Source organism: Dromaius novaehollandiae, chromosome 3 (assembly GCF_036370855.1).
Source record: "Dromaius novaehollandiae isolate bDroNov1 chromosome 3, bDroNov1.hap1, whole genome shotgun sequence".
In the NCBI taxonomy this organism is placed as follows: Eukaryota; Metazoa; Chordata; class Aves; order Casuariiformes; family Dromaiidae; genus Dromaius; species Dromaius novaehollandiae.
This window is the reverse complement of record NC_088100.1, coordinates 27,608,038-27,622,888: the sequence shown is the minus strand read 5'-3', so window position 1 is coordinate 27,622,888 and position 14,851 is coordinate 27,608,038. Positions and strand designations below refer to the sequence as shown.

The 14,851-nt window shown below is 38.1% G+C and overlaps 1 protein-coding gene across 3 annotated transcripts in view; it reads left to right on the top strand.

Moving 5' to 3' along the window:
* Positions 1–13,710, top strand: part of BMP5 (bone morphogenetic protein 5) — a 60,030-nt gene extending 46,320 nt beyond the window's left edge. For all 3 annotated transcript variants that reach the window (XM_026103082.2, XM_064508588.1, XM_026103081.2), the window contains 3 exons: positions 5,342–5,418; positions 6,976–7,086; positions 11,357–13,710. In XM_026103082.2, the coding sequence (XP_025958867.1) occupies positions 5,342–5,418; positions 6,976–7,086; positions 11,357–11,506 (338 nt within the window). In that variant the 3' untranslated portion in view covers positions 11,507–13,710. The remainder of the gene's footprint in view (positions 1–5,341; positions 5,419–6,975; positions 7,087–11,356) is intronic.
* Positions 13,711–14,851: the final 1,141 nt, after the last annotated feature.

The window sequence follows — 14,851 nt, the reverse complement described above, 5'->3', positions numbered from 1 at the left end:
GAAAAATAACTAAAACAAATCAAAACAAGACAACTTGTTCCCCAATGTAAACTACATAACTCTTCCTTAAAAAAAAAAAAGGCTGGCTTCATTTTTTTTTAAATTTTGAACTTTATCTTTTAGATAGATTTGCAATGTAATTGGGTACTAAAGGATATCCACTTTTAAATACTGAATAGTGAATTATACCAGGAAACTCAAAAACAAAGCTACATATTTTCTGGTCATAATGCAGTGAGATAAGAACAGAAAACATACTTAACTGTATATTTCCTGCATTTTATTGATTGATGTCACACTAATTAATTAAGAACACTACTTTGAGATAGTATATATACAGATGTCCGTATGTCTTCCCTTCCCTCCAAAAAACCTTGTTAAATTTTCTTATAAATATATTTTCTTGCCCTCTTTCCATAGCTCTTTCTGTTATATAAAAGTTTGGACCCTTATTGAAGACCCTGAATAGCTCAGAAATGTTTACTTAGTTTCAATATCCTATGGTTTTGATTCTTGACAGAATAAGCATATGCGCCTTGAAGCTGCAGTTTGTGAAATTGGATCCTCGGCACCAGATCTTATTATGTCATACTTGATACTTATATGTAATGTTACATTACGCACAACATATGTCCTATATGAAAGATAGAAATCAAGGAAGGAATATGGATTTGTGTAAATTTAACAATCTTCACAGGTAGGTGAGTGGGTTAAATGCTTTGTAGATACATATCTTCACATAAAACACAGATCATCATATCTGGTATCCTGGTGTGACCATTCATCTACCCCAGGTTAATCTATATTCAGATAATTCAGCATATCAAGATAATGAATATATCCAAAGTGATGACTTACATATTTATTATTCAGCCTTTCTCCTTTAGCTGTAGGGATTCTGGTGCTAAAACTTCTGAAAATATCATGACTGAAGGAAAACTTGAAAAAGAACAATCTTCAGCTTTTGGTTGTTTTTCTGCTTGGGTGCTATCTAAAACCAGATTGTGACTTTCCTGACTTTCTCATGTGCACATCTTTTCCACATTTTTCAGTCACATTTTGCAAGACATTTACAAAATGATGTGTATTCTGTGTGACTGGATTTAAAATTCCCATTAATAGCTGAAACAGAAAACCTCAGTATTTACCTCCTATGAGCATTCATATTAGTCAAAATCAGTATACAGATACTTGCTGAAAGTGATTGATGAAATAGTTGAAATTTTTTAGCTTCAAGCCCTTCACTCTCCTCTACCTTCTTCTTACTTGTAATGTATGTGTGGAACATATTAGATTATTACGGACAATTCAGAACAATGGATGACTGAGTTCTTGATTATATTAAAGGCATAGAGATTTTTGAAAAATCTGTGATTTAGGTATCCTTAGGGTATCCTAACTTGCTTCCAGTGGTTACTCCAGAAAGACACAGGACTCGCATAGGGTTTGGATATATCTTTTGGCCTTACATGTCCCGAGGTAACTGAGGGTATCTGGGATGGCAACAGGTAACTGTATGTGGAGAACTGAACCAAGCCCTTAATGACTGTCATTGAGAGCCAGCTTATTAAGGACCAAGAAGACACCATAGGAAAGAAAGTAGTACCCATCTTTAAAAAGGAATAAAAATTAGGGGTATTCTAGCTTAGCAAGCCTAACTTCAGCACCAGTGGTGATATTAGGACAAATTACTTAGAACTGCAAATGAGTAGCTAAGCTCACAAGGGAGGCATGCATATGGTATATCTTGACTTGTGTACAGCCTTTGACTCAATCTCAAGAGATATTTTGTGATCCAGGTGCATTCGTCAGAAAGTGGGTACATAGCTGGTTAAAAAAGTCATATTCAAAGAATATTTTGCCAATAATTGTAAAATTTAGGCAGGTATTTTGAATGGTATCTCATTGAGTCTCTTCTGGACCTGATTCAGTCTAACGTTTTATTGGTAATTTGGGTGACTGATCACTTCCCCCAGTTCTGGCATCCTCTATGAACTTATTGAGGGTGTACCCTGTTTCACTGTCCAGGTTGTTAACAAAGACATTAAACTGTATTGGCTCCAGTACTGATTCCTGAGGGACATCCCTAGTAAGCAGATGCCAGCTGGACTTAATACTATTGATCACAACCCTCTGAAACCAACAGTCCAGCCAATTTTCCACCCATTATATTGTTTATATATCCAAACCATACCTCACCAATTTGACTATAAGAATACTATGAGAGACCACGTCAAAAGCCTTCCTAAAAGCAAAATGAACAAAATCCGCTGCTCTACCAGAGAGTCCACAGAGCTAGTCATCTTGACACAGAAAACACTCAGATTGGTTAGGCATGGTTGCCCCTTGATAAATCCATGCTGACTGTTCCCAAGCACCTTCTTGTTCTTCATGTGGCTGGATATGGCTTCCAGGAGGATTTGCTACCAGAAACTGAGGTTAGGCTCACTGCCCTCTTGAAGATGGGCATGACGTTTTCCACTTTTGAGTCATCAGAAACATCCTTCAGGCACCACATACATTTGAAAATGGTAGGGAGTGACCTCGCAGTCATTTTGGTGAGATCATTACGCACCCTCAGGTGCATCCCTTCTGCTCTCATAAGCTTGTGTATCTTCAGTTTGCTTAAGTGGCTCCTAACTCAATTTTCTTTACTGGGGGTAATGCTTCAGTCTCTAGGCCCAGGAACTTGGGAGTCCTGAGGGCAAATCTTGCCAGTAAAAAAACAAGGTAAAGAAGGCACTGAGTACCTCAACCTTTTGCTGAGCAATGGACCCACATTTTTCTTACTTTCCCTTTTGCTCCCAATGTACCTATAGAAGCCTGTCTTGTTGCCCTTCTCATTCCTCACTAGTTTCAGCTCCAGCTGAGCTTTGGCTCTTCTTATTCCATCCCTGCATGCTCAGGAAATGCATGTATATTTCTTCTGTGTAGCTCATCCATCCCACTTCCACATTAGACTTGCTTCTTTTCGAATTTGAGCCAGCCAGGAGTTTTCTGTAAAGCTATGCTGGCTTTGTGCCACACCCGCTCAACACTTGGGACATCAGAATGGACTGACTGATCTTGTGCTTCGAGGAGGTTCTCCTGGAAGATCAGCCAGCTCTCCTGGCCTCCTTTGCCCTGGGGGTCAGCCTCTCATGAAACCCTGTCAAAAAAAATCTATGAACAAGTTGTAGCCTGTTCTCCTGAAATCTGGGGTTGTAATTCTGTAGTTGGTCTTGCCCACGTCTCTCAGAATCTTTAACTCCACCATCTCATGGTTGCTGCAGCCAAAGCTCTCATCAACCTTCACAACCCCAACCAGTTCTTTATTCATGGATACGTATAAATAAAACATAATGCTAAGGTAGCTAAACAGCAGTACCTCAAAAAAGGATCTGAAATTTGTAGTAGATCATTTGACAGTGTGGTTTTGCTGAAAAATTCCTATTCTGGAATATATTGCTTAAACTATAGGAAATAATTGTTTTACTTTATTTGGTACTCTGTTCAGTCTTGGCCATCACAACTTCAAAAGGATGTCAACAAACTGAGGAGAATTCAGGGAAGCAATGGTATCACAGATCAGGGCACTCACGAGAATGGAGCTTACTTAGTTTAGAAAAGTGGTAAGAGTGGCAAAGGAGCAGGAGGCTGGGGAATCATGGGGATTTCTAACAATATTTTTAACACGCAAAGCAATTCTTTAGAAGAAGAATAAAGATCAATTATCCTGCTGAAAGCAGGACAAGAAATTACTGGCTAATTTGTGGAAAAACTCATTTAGGCTATCTATTTGGAAGTGTTTTCTACAGGGATAGTGAAGAGCTAGAACAGGTTATCTCAGACACTGTAAAACTTCCTTCTTTGGAGGTTTTTAACTCTAGGCAAACTGTCAGAAGTGACCTACATATACTAATTCCATCTTACAGCAGAAAGATTAACTAAACTAGCACTGAGAGCTTTTGCAGCCTTCCATTTCTATGATTTCATTGTGCTTAAATGTGAACTTTAATTAATGTGACTATTAGTATTTCTAAACATATACATAAGTATTTCATTGAACAAAGCTCTAAGGAATCTTGCAGGATAAAGGCACAAGTGCTGGAGGACCCTTATGTTCTGGAGCAAAGTCATGGAGTTATTCCTGTCAACAGAAATCTTTTCCATGTTATTCTAGGATATATTGGAAAATGCCCATCTTTTCATTTTATACAAAAAAGCCCCTGTCTTAATACACCAAGAATTTTTAAACAGACACCTCCCTCCCAGCCTCCAATCTTTCAGTGTTAAAAACATTTCTAAAAAAACCCCTTCTATTCCTGAAAATGAAAATTTGATATCTTTTCGATGTCTTTCTTGTATGTCTTTGTTGTTGTTGTGAATTTCAGACAGTGTTTTTTTTGTTTTTGTTTTTGTTTTTTTTTTGCCAAAAAGGATATTTTGGTCCAAAAAAGGGCACATTAAGCATTCTTTAAATGGAACCAGAGGAGACAGACTGTCCTCCCAGCTCCATCGCATGCCTCACTGATGGCATCATAAGAGCTAGCATCCTGAACTAACTCAGGTGGTGCTAATGCAATGAAGATATTACTCCATGCTCTGCCCTTTCTATTACTCTGGGGCAGGTTTCAGCAAGGAACGAGCACTGCATTTTCTCAAGGATTAGGAACAGGCATGTATGGAAGGTTCTGTGTGTCCTTCTATCCTGGCAAATCTCTGACAGTGCAGAAACATTTAGGCCTTTAAAAAGCATTCCTTATTCTACTTGTTTACATTAATATTAACAACTAAAATCATTAGCTGATGAATATTTCTGGAAAATATGGTAAAAAATGAAGGAAAATATGGTGAAAGTGAAAATGTACTGATGTTTAAATAACAAATTTTATAAGTTTTGCTGTATCAAGACAGTCTTATTTCTGTTAATTTATCTTTTGAACTGGGCTGCTATCTTCTCTTTACCTGGCAATTAAATCTGAGCCAAGAAACAAAAGACTTCAGTATACCTTGGGATGGGCTCTCAGTGTCCTCCTTTGGTTCCCTCTGCCAATATTACCAAAGTTGTTAGCTAGCCAGGAAATAGATGTCATGCAAACTTATTTCCCCTAATACTGAAGGCATCATTTCTACTGTGTATGTGAATGATATCATGCTGACACCGCTGATTCTGAATTTCCAAGTTTACACTGAACTTAAGACCTACCCTATGAATATGAATGACAAACCTAGGAATATAAATGACAGTAAGCTTGTTCCTTTCCGTTGTACTGTTTGGTCAAGAGCTCAAAAACAGCTAAATACTGTCAGCTCTAGCAATGTTTCTAAACAATTTTTTATTATTATTTTCTTCCTATAGATTACAATACAAGCGAGCAAAAGCAAGCATGTAAGAAACATGAACTTTATGTGAGTTTCCGAGACTTAGGATGGCAGGTATGGTTATAAATGCTGTTTCCTCTCAATTCTAATCAGGAAAATTTATTTTACAGTCTCATTTCCCATTAGTTATGGGCATTTCCTCATGGTACGTGGTATTTCACCGATTAGAGAAAAATTCTTAAAGTGTGTTGCAATGGTGTGTTAAACTCTGCAATCTTTTAGGACAAATTACAGAGCTAGTCACCTTTCCAGTCTGCAGATCTCAGGGATAACAGTATCTGTTTAACTTTTCTGGCGGCTCCTCTCTCAAACTTTTCCCAAACATTAACAGGTTTATGATCTGGATTCATTCACCTCAAAATAAATCCAAACCATTACTCAAGATCTGAATAGGTCTGAAGTAAATGAAACCAAAATCCTCACACTGAGCAATACAATTTTTGAAATTTGCACTTGAATTTTCCCTGGTTCACCACTACCTACTGCAGGTCAGAAAGATTTCATTGGGTTAGAGTCTATAGGGAACTAGCACTTGGATTACTGCTCAGTGGTCTTGATAAAACCATAGCTAAACTAATAATAACTATAATAATAATAAATAATAACTATAATAATAATAAATATAACTAATAATTCCTAGCATCAATCTGTTGTAGGAAAAACTCATCCTGCTGTACAATAGCAAAAAAAGAATACATATGTGGTAAGAGGTCAGAAAGACAGAGGTAGTGCATTATGAAGAAAAGAAAAAAGAGATTCTTTCTTTTTGCCAGAAAGTAAGGACTTGTTTATGAAGAAATAACAGGAAGGACTTCAGCAACCAAAAACCTTAAAATGTTGCATACATCAGTAAGAACTCAGAGATGCAAGGCTCTCAGCTCTTTGGTAATTCAGGGTGGCCATAGAGAAAAGAACATCATTTTTTTCACAAAAATATTAGAAGAATTCAAAATTCTGGTTGGAGAACGAAATGTATTTTGTACAATATTTGATCAGTGAAACTTGGGATGAAGTGAGATTAAAAAGAAACTAAAACCACGGAATATGTAGCTGGTTCTTTCCCCTTCTTCCCACTGCAGCTCCATTACCTTTGCCTGGCAAAGAAGAAATTCTACAAACCACATATGGCCTTCATTAAAATTTTAAAATATTTTCCCTCATGTGATCTTTTCTCTATGCTGTCCGTATTGCTAGAAGTAGTCAAAATGCATCTTTCAGTGACAATTCCAATGGGTAATCACTTGTAACCTTTTGTCTCATGCAATAATAGGAATAATGATATTGAATATGCTGAGGAAAGAGGATGCATTTTAATTACTTTTGTTGCACCAAAAAGTGCTCAGGAATTTCAATCAGAGAGGAGAAGTATGTTTGGACCTTTAATTCCCCTTACAGACTCATTCAGCGCAGATTTGTAAGTTTAACTTAATTTTCATTTGAGTTTTGCAGGAACAAATCAAATACTTTTTTTTGGCAAAAAAGTATCTTTACATGCCACATTATGGAGTTCATTTTGTCCTTGAACAAGTCTTAGTTAGTTTGATATAGTTTTAAATTCTCTGAGTTAAAAAAAAAAAAAAAAGAATATGTTCACTTGTGTTCCTGTTTTAGGACTGGATTATTGCACCAGAGGGCTATGCTGCATTTTATTGCGACGGAGAGTGTTCTTTCCCACTCAATGCCCACATGAATGCAACGAACCATGCCATTGTCCAGACGCTGGTACGCCTCTGCCCATGTTATCGTTGCTTATTTTGTAGTTGCAAGCATCTTGGCACAGGGTCTGTCTGTCTCTTCCTCTCTGTCTGCTACTAGTAGATTTTGGTTATGTTTGTGTAAAGAATAGCCTGTTTCAAAGACATGCTTTGAGGATTACACTGAATAATGGATGAACTGTCCAGAGTGGCCTGTGTGATGGGTTTACTTTCCATTTCAATTGCAATAGTACATGAAAAGACTGTGTCATACCACTGAACTACTGTGTAGGCATGAACCAAAGGGGGGGGGGGGCAGCTCCATTTCCAAGAGTTTTTCGCAGCTCCGTGTTAACCTCTACATGCTATACCTTCCAGAAATGTTGACACTTGGCCACTCTGTGGACCTCTACTGTCAACTGTTGGCAGAGAAGCTCAAAATGTAATGTAACGTGAAGCCTTGCAAGCAGATGCGTTAGCATGTGAGACACTGTGTTCAGTCATGCCTGGCTAACAAACATAATTTATAAACAAGTGTGTTTGGATTTGTTGCTCTGCCTGCTACATAAAAGAGGAGATTTGCAGCCAGCTTTCTGCCTCTGCCAGTTCTTTTTGTATCAGCTGGAGCAGCCAAAAGGATGAGCTGGGTTATATCAGCTGGCAAGGCCTCCTCTACCCCCAAAACGTGCAGTTACGGTTCTGGAAGCACCGCACTTCCAGAAACCAAGACCTTAGAACATGCCTAAGTGTAATGCTTTGAGTCTCATATCTGGTCATAATTTTTCACCTGTGCCAGCTGAAGAACTGCCTGTGGACATCATTAATATCGACAGATTAAGAGACAGAGGGATGGCAGTGGGAGTATGAAATCAGAACGGGAAATGGCTGCCAGTCCTAATTAGTTTCTAGAAAGGTCAAGGCACTCGACTGTGACTAAACATACATGGGGTTAAGGCTCCATCCAATTTAAGCTGGTGATCAGGAATGTATCCTGACCACCAGACTGTGCTGATGAGTCTCTCTCTGGATGATGAGGTTTTTCTTTGCTTTTGACAAAAAAACCCTGAGAAACTTGTTCTGCTTCAGAAGTGGGTGCAGCTATAACCCTCCTGGGGAAAAAGAAACACCTCCCACTTGCCCAAATGAAGAAAGCTTGGTTGATTCTTTCTTACAGAAAACAGATTTTGCCTGTGAAAATTGCAAAGTATTCCTACATGACAGGGACATTTTAAAAAACCACATGGCCTGAGACCTTTTCTTTTCCATTCAGCTTCTCATTTATGCACCTTCCACAAGTCCTGCCACTGATGCAACATTTTATTCCTCTAGCCCAGAATTCAAGTTAGCAAGATTCACAAAAAGAAGGGAAAAAGTCAGAGGTTGGGAATAAACAGAAGAGTTGTGGTAAGGGGTTCAGGTGCAGAGGATAAGCAAATGCTAGTTGGCAAGGAATATAGTAATGTGTCCACGAGATGATGAAGAACAGCACATATGCAGCCATGAAATGAAAAGAAATAGGTCAGCAAAGCAACAGCTTAGCATTATGTAAACATTGCCCAGAAAAGTTGCCAATACCAGTGAGATCCCTAGGTTAGAGTTCCCTCCTACAGTTATGGACTGTGAAATAAAAAGTGGCCCACTGCTATTTTCACTTGTGCATCTACCCTTTCCAAAAATCATTAATTTCCCATGGTTAACAAATTTCTGTAGAATGTCTTTTTTTTTAAATTGGATATTTAAATTTTCCCTCCTTTTTATGGCCTTTTTGGAACTGTGTGTTTCTGTGTACTGTACATGCATTCAGCTATGCAGCCAAAAAATCATGAGGCTAATTAAATTTTAACTGCACATAAATTAGATGAGATAACAGTAGTTGAATACTTTCTGGTTTAAATTATATAAAATTCAGATTTACACAAGGTGTGCACATGGGGATGGCTTGGGAAACAACTATTCATACACCCCACCCTAATCCAAATGTAATCATCTCCCAGCCATGCTGATTACACCACTCTAAAAAAGCCCACTCTTTCTTTGGGTTGGGAAGCAATTGTTCCTTGGTACCCCTCCAAACTTTACTGACTCATTTTTTTTTCTTTTGTAACAAGCACAGGAGAAATGTTGGGCCAGTACCTCTCTCTCTCCTCTTTTTCTGCAGGAGAAATGAGTCTGAACTTAGATAGAACACATAGATGCATATAAATGCATAGACCATATTTAAATGAGTTAATATCCTTTTCTTCTCTTGCTTCCTGTGAGCCTCTGAAAAGTATTGGAGTGGAACTGACCATGTGGTCACTGCAGTCAGTGGATTAGCAGGCAGCCTCACACTGATTTCCAGGCTTTTGAAATTCTCACCTTAATAAAGATACTATTTAAAAGCATGGCCTGTCTGTCAGTACTGCCATTGTTAGAGCAAAGCCGTGTTTTCCTCCAGAACAGATGTGTTTATTGTGCAGTGTAGTCACTGGAGATGCCATTGCCCCACGCCTGATCATCACCAGCTCTTCCTTCTTGCCACTGCTCCCTCTGCTGAGGCTTTGTAACTAATCACACGAATGCTCCTTTCAGAGCACCCCCAGCTTGAGTCGCCCAGCACTGACAGGGACTAGAAATGCAATTAATGAAAGAGGTATAATCCCAGTGTCTCAGCGCTGACGCTTAGCACTGTGACAAAGTGCCTCCCGCCTGGCCCCCACAACGGTCAGTGCCAGGACCGAGCGCCCCAGCAGAAGGGTCCGTGCTGCCCACGCACGGTGCTGCGCTGCTTCCCTTGGCTCCCCGTGGCCACCTCGGGTTGGTGCTGCCAGCAGAGCCCAGCCCTGGCTCAGCTGCCACTCCGCGGGGCTCTTGCCTCTCTGACCCCCACAAAATAGCAGAGCTCTCAAGCATGGACTTCTCCATAGCTCGGTGGAGGAAAGGCAGCTCAGAGAGAGAGAAAACCATAATGGCCCATTTCAAAAGCTTGTGGCTGGCGAGGATTTTCCAGGCTATCTGTGTGGTGAAAAAGGCCAGCAAGTCTAACACCGGAGATGCCTGCGCATTCACAGAGCTGTGGAGCTCGTAGCTGGAGAGGCAGAGGCTGGTGGGACCAGAAGTTATGGCAGGGCAAACATCTGCTTAGGCAAGGCACAATCATTCTTCAGCACTTTGCTATTCATTTGTTAAACTGTTTTTAAGTGTGTGTCTAAACCCTTACTAAACTGCTACTTCAGGATTTATTATTGCTCATTTGAAAAGACCTTCTCATGGTAACAGTTATGTAAAAATTGTTTCCTGATAGACTGTTCTCTGTTGTCTGGCAAAGACTCTGGGTTTGTATCACTGCAAGACAGATGGCTATAACAGATTTACAAAGACTTGATGTACAAATGAAACCTATTACTGCTGAAGTATAATCTCTTGCTCTCTCTATTACAACTCCCTCCTTTCTGGCCTCCCCAGTTTCCAAGTCTTCAGCATGTGTAGAATATTACATCCAACTTTAAAGTATAAAGAACTTGTATTTCCCCCATTTTCAGATATTTCTACTATATCTTGTTCATTCTGGGATGCTGTTCAAAACTGTTTTCCTTCTCTTTAACCTTCCATTGATACATTCCAGCCTTGTGTACAGAAAGCCTTCTGTCTCAACCCCTTCCCCAAACCTTCTGTCCAGCTGGCACCCACCTTATGAATTGATTTTGACTTCAGTGGAAGTAGAATTGGATCCACAGATCCCTAGATAAGACCTTAAAAAATACACTGATGTTGTCTGCAAACCCACATCTTACTGTTTCACAGGCTGAAACTAGTGTTTCAGAATGAGCCTTTGCTGTCCATAGCAAACTTTGTGTGCTCCCCATGCTGAGAAGACTCTTGTTCAGGAAAGCATTTTAGTGCATGCTGAAGTCCCACTGAGTCCAGGGACTTGAGCGTGGACTTTGTGTTAAGTGTTGTCCTGAACAGAGATGGTACTAATCATATCTAATGTACTAATCATATCTAATCTAAACTAATCATGTTTAAGTGTTTTCCTAAAAAGCAACCTAAGTCCGATGCTCTTCTAAATTCATCTGAAAACCAACTTTCTATCTTGGCTGCTCCTCCTAATTTGTCTCTCCATCTGCTATTGTATAAGTCTGCCAATATGACTGAAATCAGTTGAAAGTTCTGGAGGTAAGGTGGGATTTAAAGTTGCTAACCAAAGAAAATCTGTAACCACAGGACTCTTTGAATTGTATAGCCATGCTTTGCACTGACCTGATCCTTGTACCTCTCTGTTTGATATATGAGCAATGTATTTATCTGTCTTTCAGGTTCATTTGATGTTCCCTGATCATGTACCAAAGCCATGCTGTGCACCAACAAAACTGAATGCAATCTCCGTGCTCTACTTTGATGACAGTTCCAATGTTATTCTAAAAAAATACAGGAATATGGTGGTGCGTTCATGTGGCTGCCACTAGAACAAAAAAATAATAATCTAAAGCAGAGGGTTTTATTCAGAATTGTAATAAAGTCAAGTTATGAGCCTTGCTGATGAAAAGGCAACCCTAAATTTATTCCATTTCATGTCATCTCTCATTTAAATGTACAGTATAATGTATATAGTAGCTTTTATTTATTTAAAAGTATATAGTTTCTTTTGTATGAGCAAAATTTCAAAACCATTTATTTTATGGGTCACCTTACTATGCAGTAGAACTTCAAAAAATGATTTTTCAATTGAACCTACTGGAACCTACTTCATTTCATTTCAATATTTTAAAGTAAAACCTTTGTATAGATTTTTTAGAGTGATAAACTCCAGAACTTCTGTATCTGCTTTATATTGTTAAAGGAACTAAAATAGGTTTGGTCATATTGTGCCAATGAAAACTGTGGTGGGGTATTTATTTAGAAAAAGGCACGGGGAAAAAAAAAACTAAACAAAACTGCTTGGCTAAACTTAGTTTTTCTTTTAGAAGTTCTGCTCCATTAGAAAAAGTGAAATGTCGAACAGTGTTTAAGTAAATAAATAGTAGATAGAAAATAGAAGTTAAAAGGTTGCACATAATTGTTTTAACTATTTTCTTTAACAAGATCGGTGTAACTGGAGGAGTACGTTATTTCTTGGCTTGTGGGTTGTAGATTTTGCAAAAGGCTCAAAGCTTCAGGAATTCTGTGGAGACAGACTCCAGCCTCTATCTATAACTTTCCATGTTAACACTAAAAATTGAACTACAACATTCTTACCTCAAATCAGGTCAGTTTATTATCTATGGCACTACTGCAGCAAATATTTTTTAGTAACAGCAAAAGGTAAAACCAAATAAACACACAAGCCCTCCCATTATACAGGTGAGTGACTATGTACCAAATCATGCAGAAGACCAGTGTTTGGAAGGGCTTAGCTCCCACTTCCCGGTGTGTTTTCTGACTGTGCAAGGAGAAGGATGTAGCAGCCGCGGCACAAGGACAGCCCTGTGGCCCGTCTAGCCCGGGATCTTGTCTCCAGTGGTGCCTGTCCTCAGAGGAAAATGAAAAACACCTCTCATAAGGAGCCCTTGGGTAATTATTTGTAGCCTGTTTTAGGCCCCCTATTCTTTTCTATGGATTAGAGACTGGCCGAAATCATGAGACGTCTTTTCTTCTCTTAGCATTAACTTTTGTCACTTTGAAAATTCTCAATTCTGTATATATAACCATATTTTAAATACCCCTAAATTCTTGGCCTCCAATAAACTCCTGTGGTTGTGAATTGCACAGTTTAATTCCAGATATTAATCATTCTCACCACCACAACCCTTATGCTTGTTTTGAATTTACCACGTTTAATATCTTTGGACACCCCTTTGTTTTAGTGTTATGAAAATGGGAAAACAGAAACTCTGTTTTCTCTTTATTACGTGGTTAATTATAGTGTATGCTTTTATCATGAATTGCCTCGATTAAAAATGCTACATTTAAACAGTTCTCAGAGTGTTGTTAAAAAATGAATAGACCATATCAATTTCTCCTATCTTAGAGGATCTATTCATTTAAACTCTGACTTTAGTGGTTATTTAAAGTATATTTCAGAAAAACTCAGATTATTGCAGACTGATAAAATCCGTGTAAGTGTGTGTGTGTGTGTGTGCATGTGTGTATGCATATGTTTGGTTTTTTGCAGAAACTAATTTATTTTATCTTACTATTGGAGTACTACCATAAATCTTTTCTACACATACACTCAGTTTTTTGAAAAATTAGCAGTTCTGCTTTCAGTCTCTGGAGCTCTTTCCCCTTAATATTACAGTTCCATTTTCTACTTCCATTTCTACTTTATACTTACTTTCCCTACATACCTATGTTGCAGTTCACATATGACAGTGTGTTTCAAAATATAATGTCTCCCATTGAATTACCATTTCGAAAGACTTAAATAATGGCAGTTAAATTTCATAGGGCTGTCTTCAAAAAATGTACTGGTTTGTGTATAAATTGGGTAGATGGATATGCTTTTTGAGCTTGATTTATTCTAAATGGAATTTGATGAAAACTAAATTTGGGGTACATTAAGTAATATATTTTTGAATAATGGTGTACCATTTTAAGAATAAGAAACTTAAGATTATTGTTATATTATTCTTTAAAATATGCTGTTGGAATATATTTCTATATTTTAAGACATAATAAACCTGTAATACTATTTTGCTCTGCTGTGATTTTGATTCTGAGCCACATGATAAAATGATGCCAGCTTCATATATTCTTTTAAAGGTAAAAGCAAGAGATTGCCAATAATTATGAATAGATTTTGTTGCAGTTTATTCATACAGACATTTTGCAAAATCACTTTGATTTTTTCTACTTCTTCAGCTGCAGCTGGTTGTACCATCTACAGTATTAATGAAAGTCATACGACTGTCTCCAAACTACTAGCACTCCAGTCAAAACACACTAAAAAATAGAAACAGTTAAAAAAATCTCCATAAATTGCTAACTGGTCATTCCTCTGTTTGAAAGGAAGGATGTTGGCATCACACCCTCTGTATGCTCCAGAGAATTGTATATATTTTCCCTCATGTTTTGTTGTAAACTTGTTCAGGTATCCCCTTCTCCAATAGTACCTAATAAGGTACTTTTTTGTTCTTTTGCTAGGTCCTATCCAAAATATGTAATTTTATATATATGTATAAATTAAGTAAATATATAATTATATAATACTAAATTCTATGACGTTGTACTATATATTTTTATGTATAATTACTAGGACCATTCCACTACGTTATCATTTAGGACACATGACAGAACTTTGTTCTTTTTAAAGTTATTTAAGCTTCCTGCATCCTAAACAAGTGGAAAGAGGGCTGACACCGGTAAGTCTAAATAGCCAAAAAACAGACAAAAGAAAAAACTCTGTAGAGAATTGGTGTCACATTATGGGTCAGAGCCTCTTAGTCTTTAACTTGCTTATAACGTTAACACCATTGCTATACAATCTCAGCCAAAATCCAATGACTGCAGTCTGCTACCAGTGACCGCTTGTATGGCTTTGCACTATTCACCCAACAGAAGTCAGAGTTCAAAAGTGAATAGTATTCCAGCAGCAATTATTTTGTCTTCCTTTGAAAGTACATAGTTCTCGGAGTGTAATTTTGATATTTAAGAGAAAGTGAGCTCTGACAGAGACTTGGCACATTTCTAAGTTCTCTAGTGTGATAAACTGTGAACCCACATAGCAGCCTTTCCTTCACTTCAGTCACTTGACATGCATCTCTCCTCTATCTGGATGTCCATTTCCACAAAGTTTTCCAGGGATCTCTGTCAAGTTTTTCTGAATTTGGCCA